Consider the following 15,936-nt stretch of genomic DNA (forward strand, 5'->3'; position numbering starts at 1 on the left):
TCTCCTCTCCAGGGGAGCACCCCCAGCTCTCCCTGCCTGGCTCTCCATGTAGACACTCTTGCATCAGCTGAAGAGTTTCATTGTAATACAAAGAATTTTTATTTGTTTCAAGCTACTTTGGTGTAAAACCAGATCGCTTTCAATTCAAGTTGAGTATTTTCACTTTCCACCAGCTCAGCTAAACTGGGCTTAAGTCACATTTTAATAAACAAGTGACAATTTCCACGTGTGGTGTAATGACCTGCAGGTTTCTGACTTTATAAAGCAGCAGCTTCTTGTGCATTATCATATTTACTGTGAGAAATAGGGAGCAAAAAGTTTGGTTTGTCCAAGCTCAGCTTTGTAGCATTTAGAAATCCAGCCTGGGCTGGTTACCTGAGCTTGCTGGGTGAACAGTGGGGAAATAGCAGGGAACATTATTCATCCTGGATGTTTTGCCTACTTTAGGATGAATTTAATAACATTATGGAAATGCCACTCTCCATTAAGTAAGGACTGAGAGCATAAATCAAGGGCTTTGTCAGCCTGCTTGCCAAAATGTGAGGATATTTTTCATAAAAATTCATTGCTTTCCCTGACCAGGCACTTACCACTCAGGAAAAGTAACATAAAATAAGGGATCATTTAAGAAAAAGGCTGCAATTAACCTCAGAGCCAACCTTACCTGATGTTCCTCCTTAGCAGCAATAACAGGGCTGAATTCTCAGCAGGCTTTGTTTGATTTCTTGTGCTGCAGGAGGGGCAGATTTTTGGGCAGTGGTGTCTGAACTGAGATTTTTGCTGCCCTTGTGCAGGTGCCGTTCATTGAGCTCCACGGGGAGAGCACGGAGTACGTGGGACGAGCAGAGGATGCCATCATTGCCCTCTCCAACTACAGGCTCCACATCAAATTCAAGGAATCTGTTGTCAATGTAAGTGTTCTGATCTCAGTGGCAATAACAGAATTTGGGATAAGACAGCAGTGATCCCCCCTTTTAAGAATGAAAAATCTTTTTCTGATGTTCAAATCGATTTCTCAGGGACAATAAATGTGTATTTAGGTACCAAAGGGTGACTCAGCAGCTCTGAAAATCAGATGTCATAAGGAAATGTCGCATCCCTCAACCTTCACAGCTGGCTGTGTCAGCCACCTGTTGTCCCCAGGCTCAGTGGGGAGAAATAGTCAGTGTTCCAAGGGGCTTTTGGAGCACCAAAACCTGATTTGTGCCTTGCTTGGAGCTTCAGAAGGTGGGAGTGGGTCCAGCTGCTGAGGTTCTGTGCCAGATATCGATTGGTTTTAGTGCAGTGTTTGGTGTAACAGGTCAGGAGTGGGACCTCACCTTCAATGCATTTCTTGAGGGAGTTTTATTGCTGTGTCCATTCCTGGAAATGGTTCCATCTGCACCCCCCTGGTAGCAGACACAGTTAAAGGGTGTTGGCCAGTCCTGGGCAGTGCTCGATGCTCACACAGACTGGGGACACTTCCAGGGTGCAAATCAGGAGTGTCCTGAGGAATGCCAGGGAATGATGGAGTTGCTTTATTAGAGAAGCCATTACAGCATGAACTACACTTCCTGTCCTTAGGACAATTAGGGATATTGCTTTATAGGGATTTTCAATTCAGTATTTTTGAGCATAGCAGGAATTGATGTTTTTTCAAATCACGTTCCTTGATTGTGTTCAGGGGAGAGTCCACAGAAGCTTGTGAATATTCCCATGTTAATTTTTCTTCCCTGACTTTCACATGCAGTGTTCTGCCCTCTCATTCTGTGTGATATCTCATTATCATCAGCATCATTAACCAGAAATAACCAGAGTATGAGGTAGAGCAGAATATAAATAATTCTTTGTAACCATATATGACTGTCGCTAATAACTTCCTATGAACTCTGCTGAAATCCAGGGCAGGGAGGGCTTGGGATGTCTTTAAAGATAAAACATTCTTCAGTAATTAAGAACCATATTTAATTCATTAATTTTGGCTGTAGTAATCCTTTTGGTTATTGTTGACCAAAATTCTCATTCAGATGGTGATTTTCTAACTCAAATTTTCACTGAGTAGTTTTTGATTGAGTTCATCTTGATTCTTTCCTGCTGTTTTTATGTCATCACAGCTGTTCAGCAAATACCTGTCAGAGATTCTTCATTCCTGGGCTGTGGCTTTTGCCTCTTGTTTGGTTACAATTCCCTGGCTGTGAAAATGGTGCTGTGACACTTCAGTGAGCAGCACAGAGCTCCAGATCACCTGGGCTGGGAAAGAAATCCATTCAAAGTTGTTAATGTTCCCATTGCAACAGTGCAGAAAGGGGCTGTGTGTGGAGATCTTTCCCATGGATAATTTCCTAGATCTCACTGCTAATAGGAACACGGTGTTTCAAATGCAAAAACAAAAGGTCCCACAGACCATGCATAAATTGGGGGATTAGGACATTCAGGGGTGTTGACTTACATTTATCCATGGGATAAAAGTGCAGACTCAACAGGGATCTCTTGGTGTATGAGGGAGGTTTGGTTCCCAGGCCCAGCTCTATTGATTCCTTAAGAAAATGTCAGACTTTGCAGCTGCTGAGTGTTTCTGTGTAATCACTTTCCTCCCTGTAAGCTAATTGCACTGATGGGAGAATGAACATTTTAGTGGAGTTTGTGGAAGCATGGATTGCATGTAATCTCTTTCCAATGGTGGATTTTGGACACAGTACCAAAGGAAAGTCATGAAGGGGAGGACTTTGATGAGGAGCTGAGTTTTAGTGTGAGCTTCCCTTTGCTTGGAAAAATGGGTGGATTGGGATATTCCTCATGTCCATGGCTGCTGTGGTTCATCCCTGCTGGAGAGTGGCATAATCCTTGTCTTGTCCTCAGGCCCTGCTGCCCAAATTCTTCACACTCAGAGCACAACAGTTGTGAGACAAGAGAGGGCTCAGAGGTGGCCTTCAAGACAAATCCAAAGTGTCATCAGTTTTAATTAAAAGCAAAATGTGCTTCAGACACTCCTTGTGGGTTCCATGAACCTGGGGGGGGATTCAGCTCCCTCCAGCCTGGAGCCCTCAGAGCTGTCCTTGCACCCTCAGTGCCCCACTGTGCCACCTCCTCCCCTGCTCCAGGACACCCAGCCTTGGCCTGGTGCTTGTTAAGGCCACCAGCCTGCTCCATAACCTGACATTGTTCCTGCTCTGAGCTGGGAAAACGAGGAAGAAATCCCAATTCCTGCACCCAGGGCCTGGGTGCCACGGGAGGTCCTGGGGAGGTTTGGCCCCAATGGGGCACAGCAGGGTCTGTGTCAGGGTCACTGGTGCTTGCAGCAGCCTGGCTGTGACCCACTGCATCCCACTGGGAATTGTGGGCACAGATTGGGCTGTGGGGGGGTTGTTACAGCACTGAAAATGTAACTTGTGCTTTTTCTAAGTACAGAGCTGTAATTCTCTAAATATATCTTGTACTGCTCTTAGATAACAGACAGCTCCAGTCATCAAAATAATTTTAAAAACTCCTCAAAAATAAAAAGTTGGAGTTGTAGAATGTTGCTGTTACTTAAAATGAGATAATTTTAAATAAGAGACAGTGGGGAGATACTGCAAGAGCAGGATGCTCCTGTACTCCCTATAATGGGATGTAATTTGCCTCAGATAACAATGCATGTTTATTCTTATAAAAGCAAAAATGATTGCTTTCCCTGCCTGGTTTCCATGCCATTATTAGAGGCAAGTGCCTGCAGACAGAATTGATGGCTCTTCCAGGAACGGGCTCTGGGTGTCGGACTGGCACAGCCTGGAGGATGAGCAGGGGGAAGGGAAGGTTATCAGGGAGGGAATGACAGCAGATAATTCCACTGAGCTTTGCTGAGGGAAGAATAATGGCCAGGAAGGAGATTGAAAACACTAGAGGACCACAGGACAGATTTTTATGACTGGGAAGAAAAATTAAAAAGATTAATGGGAAGGTTGTCCTGAAGAAAAAGCCGCAGATTGTGAGGGAATCACAGGTGGGCTGGTGGAGGGGAATGGATGGCTGGGGAGCAGAGGGCACAGGGAAAGGGCAGGGAACAGGGAATGACTTTGGAAAAAGGAAATTAAAAATAATGCAGGAGGAGAAGAATTAGCTTGTCATTAGAGTGCAGACAGAAGGAAGAGGAGCCACAAGCAGAATGCCAGGAGGTGGGAAAAGGTGGAGAACTGCTTAAATGCAGATGGACATGAGAAAAAAACAGAATAAAACAGGGCTTGGGGAATAAAAAGATAACAGACAAAGCAGCACTGGGCTCAAAAAGCAAGTCTGGAATCTTGACTCAGCTGGGAAAGATGCTTTACTTTCCATGTTGGTGCCATTTAACTCAGTGGTAGATTTAAATAAGTTATTTTAGAACCATTTAAGTTGGAAAAGCCCTCCCAGGCTATCAAGTCCATCCTGTGCCCAATGCCCACCTTGTCCCCAGCCCAGAGCACTGAGTGCCACATCCAATCCTTCCTTGGGCACCTCCCGGGATGGGCACTCCAAACCTCCCTGGGCAGCCCCTGCCAAGGCCTGACCACCCTTTCCATGCAGAAACTCCTCCTGGGAATTATTAATAGGTCTGTGTGGGGCTGTCCAGTTATGAAGACAGGCTGGGAGATTCTCCAGTCTGAGCTCCATTCCTGTCCATTGATCAGACTAAACTCTGACAATTCACCTGCCTGGCAGGCTGGGGTCAAGCAGGAGCAGGCTTGGAAGGAATGAGGGGGTGAAGTGCAGGGATCAGCTGTGGAACAGAGCCTTGCTGTGGTCTGTGCTGCACTCCAGTCCTGCTGCTTTGGGGGAGTCAGCCACAGTCAGGCTGAGCTTGGGGAGGGCACAGAGGGGCTCTCACAGGAGGGGTTCCTCATTCCCTGCCTCCTTCATGCCACTGGTTCTGTCACAGATCTCAACCAGTGACAGTGACAGTGCTGAAAACATGGACAGAAATTCAATCTCCAGCTTTATTTAAAATCCAGATTTGAAAACACGAACTACTGGGCTGTGGAGTCAGACACCCTCTTGCCAAGTCCTGTCCATGGGTTTTCTGTCATTTAATGTGCAGTTACAGCAGAAGGAGCAGAGTAACTGCCCTGTCCCAGCCTGGCTGGGCACAGCAGGGGAGGGTGGGTGGCTCCAGAGCTGCCTCTGGCTCTGTCTGACATGAGCAAGGGAAAAGCTGAGCATTAATAAATCCCTGCCTGTTGTAGCTGGCTGTGGGAACCCAGAACATCCCTCTGGCTGCCCAGGATGGCCAGGACCCTGCCAGGGGGCTCAGAAGCCCTGGCACAGAGCCCAAAACACCTGTGAGTTTGATGATGACCCGTGGAGCAAATTACCAACCTTGTATGAAGATCAGCAGTACACAGCAGTTTAGGTAGAATAATAGTGAAGTTATCATGGGGTGAAAAAGTGGATTTTAGGGGTTTGGTATTGGGGTTCAGGAGGCAAGATGGAGAGAACTGGGTGTGTCCAGCCTTTCTCCTTCTTCTTCTTGGCCTCCATCTTCTGCTGTGATGTTGGCACTTACACATTGGTTTAGAGTAGAAGCTCACTGTCTAACACAGGTGATAGGGATTGGAAAGTAATTGTAAACATTGTACACATAGGTTTTAGTATAAAGACATCACACTGCCCTGGGGGCAGGCAGAGTGCCTGGAACTGTCCTGCTGGACCTCGGCAGGGAGGAGAAAATTTTTTATAGATAAGAAACAATGAACAACCTTGAGACTGAGAAATGAAGAGCTCTGACTCCTTCTTCAAGTGCTGGGCTGGGAAAAGAGACTTTCTAACTTTTCTCGGGGTCACTCTGACAAGCTAAAGATCCCAACAGTTGGGGGCTGTGAGCTCTGGGCAGTGATTTGAGAATGTTCTGGGCTCTGTCTGGGTGCTGCCCTGAGCCTTCCCAGAGCCAGCAGAGCTCTCACCCCTCTCCTGGGCTCAGCATCTGCCCTGAGCTCGCTCCAGGCACCTCCCTGCTCGGGGGAAGTTTTCCCTTGGTTTGTATTTTTGAGATATCTCTTTTCCTTACCTGCTGGTTTTAGGTAATTTCCTTTTTGTCATTCCACCTAAATGAGGGACTTTTTGAGCTTTGTGGTGCCTGAGAAGATGCTGTCTTGACTCCTTATCCTGAAGCTTTGGTTGGAGGTGACCTTCAAGGGTTTGCCCAAGCATATGAGGAAACCCTGGCTCTTCCAGCCACATCTTGTGGGCCCCAAGCCAGACCTTAAACTGCTGCATCTTAGTCCTGTGATGGCAAAAATCAGAGTCTTGGAACGTTGCTAAAGGATAGCAGAGGTTTTATTGCCTTGTGCAATGTCCATATAATCTACTAAACAATTCAAACAGCTTTGTGCTTCACATTCATTACAGGTATTAGCTGAATTTAGACAGTTATTTATGACTTCTGTTCATTTAAAGCAATAATGAACATTTACCCATCTCGGGTAAAGTTCCAAAAGTAATACTGAAAATTGATATTTTCATCTTGTGGCTTTTCTCATCTTTAAAGGTACTTGCATGTGCTCTCATGTGTTGCCTGACCAGCCTGCTGCTGATTAAACATGCCAGGAAACAGAAGTGTCTATAACTGCACTTTAAATTGGAGAGATTCAGCATTATCACTCTAAATTTGGCTGCTTCCTTTACAAGTGTTGCTCTAAACAGGCCAAAGGGTTTTTCCCTGAGGAGGAAATATTGGATATTGCCATAGAAAAACATCCAGGCTGCAGCAATCTGTTAGGGGGATCTTGCTTAGCAGTTCTTTTTGAACACCATCAGCTAAAAATATATTAAGATTCCTAAATTTAGACCTATAAGAGGGAAAACTGCTTCCATGAGAGAGGAGCTGGAGTTTCTGCTGCCTTTCCTGCAGCCTTCTCAGGTGCTCCCATGGGATCCCTTAAGGCTTTTGGACTCCACAGGGCTGGAGCTGGAATATGAATACCTGGTACCAAACCTCAGAACTGCTGAAGTAATTCCTCGTGGATTCATTTGTTTTCCTCTCTTCAGACTCCATGTAACCTGCAATAAATCCTTGTTAGATATGCAAAGAAATTGCTGTTAGTGCTGCAGAAATGCAATAATCTGATGTGTTTAATTGCAGGTTCCATTGCAGCTCATTGAGAGTGTGGAGTGCCGGGATATATTCCAGCTTCATTTGACTTGCAAGGACTGCAAGGTTATCAGGTAGGAGAGGCTCAGTGTTAAAGGAGGGGGAAATTCACTTTCCATGTGCCATGGGCAGCTGGGATGGTTCAAGGAAATGGGGTTTCTTGGTTTCCCTCAGAAGTTTTTTATTTTGTCTGATTTTTATACGAGGAGAGCTGTGTGTCTCATTGTTGTGATTCAGCACAGCAGCAAACCTTGCTCTGAGCCCACATGGCTGATCTTGGCTTTGTTCTGAAATGAATTTCTGTCTCACTGTGTTGTCCCTGCTTTGCAATCAGAATACATTGCTTCAATATGTTGTAGTTATATCAATATTTCCATATCAATAGGTGCAGAAGTAGATAAAGCCACTGATACACACATTGCAAATGAGTTTTATCAAGATTTGGGGTTTGAGGCTTCATCCACCCTGCATTCTCAACACCTCTGAGAGTACACTCACTATCCTTGAGGCATGGTAACCTCCTGGAAAAGAAAATGAGGGAATGAGGGAAGAGAAAGTGAAGGAAGGTGGTGAATCCAGGTGTGCAGTAACTCCTGGCTGTCCTTCCCCAGACTCCAGGGCTCTCTGAGCTGCCCAGCCTGATCTGCTCCTCGCTGGGGTTTAAAAAAAAACCAACTTTTCTGCTGCAGAAATTAATTTTGATCTATGAACTTTAATTAAGAAGAAAGGAGCATTTCTTTTTGATTAAATGTTTGCTGGCTGTACCTTCTGTGTAATGAAAGGAGCCCCAGCCATCTCTGAGCACTCAGAATGTTTAACAGGTCAGCTGCTTCCTGAAAGGCTGTTTTTTCACCAGGACTGATTTTACTTTAGAGGTAATATTTAGTTTAATTTGAATTCAATGTTTAACTTCCTCTTCACTTCTAGCTCTTGGCATTTAAGAAAGTCACCCTTCTTCCCTACATTAATTTGTTTTTTCCCTTCAATTGTAGAATGAATACAAATTATTTATATTTTTGCCATCCTTTTCAATTTTCTCTCAAAATTGCATCTCCACGACTGAGGGCTTGGTGATGGTTGGGAGATGATGAAGTTTGAGTCTGAGACAGAAGAGTTAGAATATATTATTGTTCTTTTTCATGAGCAAACTTTGTATTTTGAGAATAGAATTCAAGTGGAGATAATACTTGTTATTTACACCACTAACTTCAAAAGAATTTAGAAGGAATTTAGGGTGAGATGTATCTTGTCTGAGTGTGGATGTTTAATAGAGAATTATCCTGTCTCAGTGAGTAGTCTGGGCTTGCTTTACAGTCAGTGATGGGAAATAAATAAACACCTCAGGCTGCAGTTCCTCACAGCTCCTGGGAGATGTTGGACATGGCTTTTCCCTTCCACGCTGTGGCTCTGAGCTATTTGCAGGTAGGGGAGATAAATCTGCCCCGAGGGAATGCAGATGCCATCATTAACCAGGACTGAGCAGAATGGAAATACTTGGGCAATATTTAATAACTATAAAATCTTAAAGAAAAACGTCAGAGCAAAATAAATCACTGGTTTATTTCCACCCTTTTACTCTAAAGAGTCCAGGAATCCTCTTTGAAAAGAAAAGCTAATGTAATTTTAATGCACTGCTTTGAAGATTGGTTTTTCCTGTGCAGGGAATATTCTCTCTGTTTGTTGTTAGTCTGTAACATTGGGAAAAGCTCAGTCAGTGCTTCCCAACAAAGCCAGAAAGAGAAGGGTTTTCAAAGGACCTTAAATCCCATCTCATTCCATTGTGGGCACCATGTCCCACCAGCCCACGTTGTTCCAGTCCCTGTCCAGCGTGGCCTTGGGCACTGCCAGGGATCCAGGGGCAGCCCCAGCTGCTCTGGGCACCCTGTGCCAGGGCCTGCCCACCCTGCCAGGGAACAATTCCTAATTCCCAATATCCCATCCATCCCTGCCCTCTGGCAGTGGGAGCCATTCCCTGTGTCCTGTCCCTCCATCCCTTGTCCCCAGCCCCTCTCCAGCTCTCCTGGAGCCCCTTTAGGCCCTGCAAGGGGCTCTGAGCTCTCCCTGGAGCCTTCTCCTCTCCAGGTGAGCACCCCCAGCTCTCCCAGCCTGTTCTTGTTTACAGGACTGTGGTTATAGTTCTATTATGTAGATTATAAAGTGTGGGACAGTTTTCTGAGTTTCCCCCAGCCCAGAAGGGGCTGTAACACATTCCTGTCTTTGACCTGAATGATCTTTCCTTGGTTTTATAGGTAACACATGGAGAAATGTCCCCCTTATTCCTGGCAGGGCACACCCTGGTTATTCCCAGTCACAGAATGTTGCTGCTCAGTCAATCCTGACTCCTTAAGTGTTTCTTTACTCATTCCACAGGTTTCATTTTACTTCCCATTAGAGTGCCCATGGAAGCAGAACTAAGTTGTCAATAAGGTGTTTATCCTCACTTTGTGCTCTCACAGAGCTTTTCATGCTCAGCCTGTCACCTTCTAGAGTGGCTTCTCCTACTGAAAGTCACCCATGGGATGTTTGTCTCTGGGCCAGGTGTCAGTTTTCCACCTTTGAGCAGTGTCAGGACTGGCTGAAGAGGCTGAACAATGCCATCCGCCCCCCGTCCAAGATAGAGGACCTGTTCTCCTTCGCCTACCACGCCTGGTGCATGGAGGTTTATGCCAGTGAGAAGGAGCAGCACGGGGACTTGTGTCGGCCAGGTACGTGGGAACAGCCTTGGGATCACCAGAGCAGCACCTGGATATCCCAGGGAATTACTGGGGTGGGTTTGATTCAGTCAGTCAGGTGTGGAACCAACAGCATTTCGCTCACCACAGCAGCAGCTTTCAGTCTAAACCATTCTGGGTTGGTTGCCACATTTTTTGTCTGGCACACTGATCTCCAAGATGGATGTTGGGGAGGAGAAGGGAGCCCCTGAGCTACTTCTGGGTTCATTCACAGCCACAGGCAGTGATCTTCTTCTGTGGAATACCATCCTTGCTGCAGGGGTTTTGAAGCCCACAAGTAAATAAAAGCTCAAGCTTGGCATGCTGGTGGTTGTAGCGCTTGGTTGAGTATAAGAAATCTGATTTCAGGCACTCTGTGATCGCCTGTCAGTCACAATTCACTGCCTCAGGGAAGTGTCCCAGTTACCAGGCTGAGAGATGTTCCTGGGATTCTGTCCTTGCTGCTGAAGCTGCTCTGGAGCCTGGCACAGGCTCTCGTGTCGGTGGTGTCTGGGGAGGAGCAGGGATCACACAGTGGCAGGAGGGGCTCCCTGGCCCTGTTCCTCTTCACACTCTTCATTAGCAGCTTCTGGAAAATGCCAAAAATCTCCTCAGAGCAGAGTTTCACACTCAGGCCTTTTCCCTCTTTACTGAATTTGGGAAATGGGAGCTGGCAGACCTGTGGAAGTCTTGCCGAGTCTTCTCTTCCTCACTGAAACAGAGAGACTTCAGCCTGATGCTAGGTTAGGATAATCATGGAATGGTTTGGATTGGAAGGGACCTTAAAGCCCCTCCCATTCCACCCTCTGCCATGGGCAGGGACATCTTCCCCTAGACCAGGTTGTTCCAAGTCCAACCTGGTCTTGGACATTTCCAGGGACAAGAGGCAACATTTACCATTTTATTAATTTTTATCGATCTTTTTTTTTTCTTACAGCTTTGCTTTTCTATCAAATAATTTTCTTTAATATAACTTTATCTCCATGTAGCTGCCTGTGGCTGGGGGTAGATGTTCTCCTTCAAAGAGCTGAATTACAGCTGAAATAAATCAGTGTGAATGTGGCTGAAGAAGTCAATCCAAAGACATTGTCATTTCTCTTCTGTATCCAAGGAGCCCATCATTTGGTAGATACAGACAAAAGTACTAAAGTGCTTCAAAATCCATCCAAGTGTCAACAGAACACATTTTCTGGGAAAAAAATATGTTAGCAGTGTCTGTAGTAGAGATCCAGGCTGTGGCTCACAGGGTCAGCTTTAATAGGAAGCACGAGCCCACAAAATACCCAGCTTGCTTTCCCTGGGATTTTGAGAGTGGCTTGGGATGCTTCTAAACATTATCAATGTTGGCTCAAAGTGCCTCTTAAAATACCAGCAATTCAGGAGAAATGGACTAAATATTAAGGTTGGGGTTTTGTTTCCAGGAGAAAAACCTGTGGCTGAACAGTAGCTAAAAATTAAGAGGGAAAAATCAAACAGAATATATGATTTTCATGTAGCTTTATGTGTTTGTCTTAAAACCCACCAGGCTGAGCAGCATTGATTTGGGATATTTCCAGTATTCTCATTTGCTGTCCAAAAAAATCCTTAAGGATGTAGCCCAAGTTTTAAGGAGCAGTGATGGGGAGACCCATTCTTTTGGTGCTCCAGTAAAAGAATTTCTGGGATTTTTAAATTTAAAAAATCACTGCGAAGGACAAATCTGGCAGAGGTTATTGCCTGGCTGGAATGTGTTGTCCAATTCCACCTCTGCTCTTGACAAAGGATCTTTATAACACTGTAGTTAATTAAGTCCTGTAATTAGGCTGCTGTCTAGATTCTTAATTTACCTATTTATATTTATTTCTAACTCTTCTGTAACATGGCATTAAAAATCATTTCAGCCATGTGCATTTACATCTTGGGTTTAAATATGTATCTCCAGATATCTGGGGGATTGAAAGACTTTAAGGATTTTCTAAAATATTTAATGGAAAGATGTAATACTTAAAGCATTAATTTTTCAGCAGATATTTCCCCCCTTGGGTGCTGCTCTGCCTCAGGATTTAATGCTCCAGTAATATAAAGAGACAAGCAATGGATGGACTTTCAGAATCACTTATCTAGTGCTGCTCACATGCTCATTAAATTTAGCACTTCTCTTAGCCCTGGAAACCTGGAAATTTTGTCTCATTTTCCAGACTTTCTGTCTTCTTATTCTTTATTGCCATTGTATATTTTTCAATTGTATTTTGAGACTTTAAAACAAAAGTGTCTAGGAAATAAATGGGGCTCATTCCACTTCCTTTAATGTATTAATCCAGGAGTTTGTGAGGCTCTTGTGACTGATATTTGTGTCAAAGAATCATTTATGTGTTTTACCTCTCTATCTCCACATGACTCACAGAAGAATAATGTCCAATTTATGATGGAAAACTGAGCTGCAGGATAAATGACAGCCCTTGCCTCCAGCCATACAGGAAACCTGGGGCTGGAAATGCATATTCAAAGGATTGCCCACATTCCAGGGCACATTCCAAGTCTTACCCTTTTTCACCAGAGCCTCACATTCTTCTCATTGATAGAAAATTGTTCTGAACTTCCAACCATCCCACTTGGATTGCTGATGGATCTCAGTTCCTTTGCTGACATCGTTGGTTCTGGTCTGCAGCATTGGTTTTTTATATGAATTTCCAGAAGTTGATAATTTCAGGGTAGAACTCCTTGTTGGACTCTGGCATTTCTGGGGAGTTGGCCAAGGACAGATGTCAGTGCAAATGTCAGAATGAGGCTGTGAGATGCAGCTGGTGGCTTTGGGCTGAGGGATGTGCTGCTTTTCTCTGTTCTGCAAAGTAGGAATCCTAATTCCTTATTTCCCATTCATTTCCCCTGTGCTCTTGGTCCCCAGGAGAACATGTAACTTCCAGGTTTAAGAACGAGGTGGAGCGGATGGGGTTTGATATGAACAATGCCTGGAGGATTTCCAACATCAATGAGAAGTACAAGTGAGTGCTGGGGCTGCTGCTCCATGGCCAAACTGCATCTCAGAACACTCAGTTACTGAAACTTTTTTCAATTTCTACGGTTCCCAAGAAGGGACAATCAAAATTTTGAAATTTTTTTTGTTGGTTTATAGAAAAAATGTGCTTTAAATTATTTAATGTTTTATTAGCTGCTGCATTTTTTTAGGCTTGGAAATACCAGGTTTTGATGTGGCTTATTAGAGAATAAGCATTCTAAGGGAGATCTTAAGTGAGCAAAGAGTGGAGTTTGAACTTTTGAAGACCTTTTTTTATTGTTTCTTATTCTCTAACTTACTACAAAGACATGTATTAAAAAAAACCCAACCCAAACAAATTTGGAAGAATTAAATTTGTAGATGAATAAGTAAGAGGAAACACTTTCTGAAGTACTCAGAGTGCAGACAAAAGCCCTCTTTAGGCTCTGGAGCAGAGGAGGGTGCTCTGTGATCCCCAGCTGGGGGACAGGGTGTTCTGGCTGACCCCTGCTCCAGCTCAGAGCAAACCCAGCTGGAACACTTTGTGATGGAGCAGTTGGAGTGCTCTGCCTGTGCAGGATAATGACTCCCAGCTGGGGGCTGCTGTCCCTGCAGGAGCAATCTCTGCTTTGGCCTCTGCAAGTTGGGGGAAGGAGAAAAATCCATCCCTCCATATTTAATGCTGGACAAAAGGAGTTTATTAACATCCAGGGAAGCAGGAATTAGCAAAAGGGCTATGAGGCTCCTCCAGTGCTGCCTTGTGCACTCTGGGAAGCCTGGAGCTGCTCCCTAGGCCTGACTGTGCTCCCTTTCCCCCAGGCTGTGTGGCAGCTACCCCCAGGAGATCATCGTTCCTGCCTGGATCACGGACAAGGAGCTGGAGAGCGTGGCCAGCTTCCGCTCCTGGAAACGCATCCCTGCCGTGGTGTACAGGTGAGGAGCAGCTGCAGCAGCCTTCCCCAGGCTGGAAAGGGGCAGTCCTGGCAAGGAAGAGCTGGAGTAACTCATAATTGGGAATTCTGGGAGGTGCTCAGGCTGCTCTGGGTAAGGCAGACGCTCCACGTGCGCTCCGAGAGGGAATAATGGGTTGTGTTTAGAATTCCAAGCACACGCTGGAGGAGCACTCAGCATTTGCATCTCCTGCAAATCATTCCTGGGGCAGTCACCCCAGTTAAGATTGATTTTTAACTTTTCTTAATATGAAAATGAAAAAATGGGAAATGAAGACATCAGAGGAGAACTGATAAATGGCCTCCCTGGCTGGGTACTCCTTTGGCTTTTCCCTGACTCATCTGACTGAGTCTCAGACTGCAGTATAAACAAGGACAAATACCAAAATTACTTGAAGGAGATCTAAAACTCAGATTAAAAATTAATGTGCAGTTTAATTCTATCTCCATATTTTGGATAGTTTTAATTACACAAACCCTTCCTTAGACTGAGTCCAGCAATTCTTCATAATAAAACTGCTTGTCTGAGAGAATGGTGTTTGCCAGCTTCTTTAGTAAGAAACACATTATTAAAGAATTATTTGTTTTTTATTAAAGAATTATTAAATTCTAAATTATTAAAGAATTATTTGTTTTTTCAAAATATTTTGAATTTTGTGGATATTTGGTGGCTGCCCTATCCCTGGAAGTGTCCCAAGACCAGGTTGGACAGGGCTTGGAGCAGCCTCATCTAGTGGAAGGTGTCCCTGCCCATGACAGGGGATGGGATGAGCTTTAAGGTCTGTTCCCCCGCAAACCATTCCATGATCCTATAAACCTGTCACTTAATACCATGGCACCTTCCCTGGGGTGGTTATCCTCCCATAAATCTTTAAAATCTCTTTAAAACATCAGAAGACAAAGGGATTAAAAAGATAATGAATACTGATATTCCCTAAGCCTGGGCACCCATTCCTGATGAACATGGGAGCAGGAAAGCTGGCAGGTCCTTGGAGCTTGTGTCACAGGGGCCAAGGGCAGGAGAGCTGTAGGCTACAAAACTCTATTTACTGAGCTTAGGGGTTCTTGTTCAGTGAAGGCAGAACAAATTGGCTCATGGCAGCAAACCATTACCTTTAAATCCTCCTGTCTTTCCTCCTTCTCCTCCCAAACAACGAGGGGGTTTAGTGTGGTCTCTTTTGGAATGGTGAAGGGGTTGTTCCCTCTTCTGCTCAGCTCTGGGAAGGGGAAAATGCTTTCCAGCATATGCTGACACTTAAAAACCTGGGTGTTTTATTATCACAGAACTAAATGTGTGTGTATATATATTATATATATGTATAAAGGAGAATAAAACTAATGATTTATATGTGGGTTTGGGTTCAGCTTTTGGGCCTTTTCTGCAGTTGTCACGTAATTAGGAGACACCTCACCTGCAAACACACTTCCCCAGGGCAGCATTCCCCCTGCTGTCATCACTGCACAGAAGGAAAACACTTTGTTCTCATTCCTGGGAACACCTTGCATTCCAGGGGTTTATAGAAGAGCAATTGAAAAGTCAAAAGACCACAGAGACTGAAATTGTTCTGTCCCCATGTTCAATTTTCATCAGTTCTGTGAGGCTCTGGGTGGTAAACCACACATGGGGATTCATTGCTGAGCTTCAAATCAGCGAGAGAAAAGTGTTTCTCTTTTTTGATTTCTTTTTTTTCCTTATCTTGACATTTGGTAATAGATTTTTCAAGACATCCAGTTCATCACTCTGGGCTCTAATAGAGCTCACAGCAGTGAGGGGAGGAGGATTTCTGGGTTTGACTGGGCTTGGAGCATCCTGGTCTAGGGGAGGGTGTCCCTGCCTGTGGCAGAGTGGAACAGGATGGGTTTTAAGGTCCTTTCTTTCCCACCCAAATAATTCTATGATTCTATGATTGGGATTCCATATACAAATTTTAATTATATATATATTTATATATTTATATATATATGCATAAAGCCAGCTTTTTTCAGTAAGGGGCAAGAGCTTCCTCAACATTTTTTATCCACTGAAATTATTTTGGGACTTAACGATTATAGTTTCAGTCTTGATCACATTACTAAACTTCTTTTTTCTTTACTTCATGGGAAAAAAGTAATCTGGATTTTTTTAAATAAATCCAATCACTTGTCTCAGATACAGATCACTGAGACAGAGACCAGAAACACACCCTGGCAACAGGAGATCCATTGTCCCTGTGAAGCAGCCCT

At 44.5% G+C, this 15,936-nt stretch overlaps 1 protein-coding gene across 4 annotated transcripts in view; it reads left to right on the forward strand.

Annotated features, from left to right (window-relative positions):
• Positions 1-15,936, forward strand: part of MTMR3 (myotubularin related protein 3) — a 43,460-nt gene that overhangs the window by 5,091 nt on the left and 22,433 nt on the right. For all 4 annotated transcript variants that reach the window (XM_031062433.1, XM_031062434.1, XM_031062435.1 and 1 more), the window contains exons 4-8: positions 795-911; positions 7,070-7,152; positions 9,617-9,783; positions 12,674-12,770; positions 13,583-13,696. In XM_031062433.1, coding sequence (XP_030918293.1) covers positions 795-911; positions 7,070-7,152; positions 9,617-9,783; positions 12,674-12,770; positions 13,583-13,696 — 578 coding nt within the window. The remainder of the gene's footprint in view (positions 1-794; positions 912-7,069; positions 7,153-9,616; positions 9,784-12,673; positions 12,771-13,582; positions 13,697-15,936) is intronic.

Source organism: Geospiza fortis, unplaced genomic scaffold (genome assembly GCF_000277835.1).
Source record: "Geospiza fortis unplaced genomic scaffold, GeoFor_1.0 scaffold224, whole genome shotgun sequence".
NCBI classification, from domain to species: Eukaryota; Metazoa; Chordata; class Aves; order Passeriformes; family Thraupidae; genus Geospiza; species Geospiza fortis.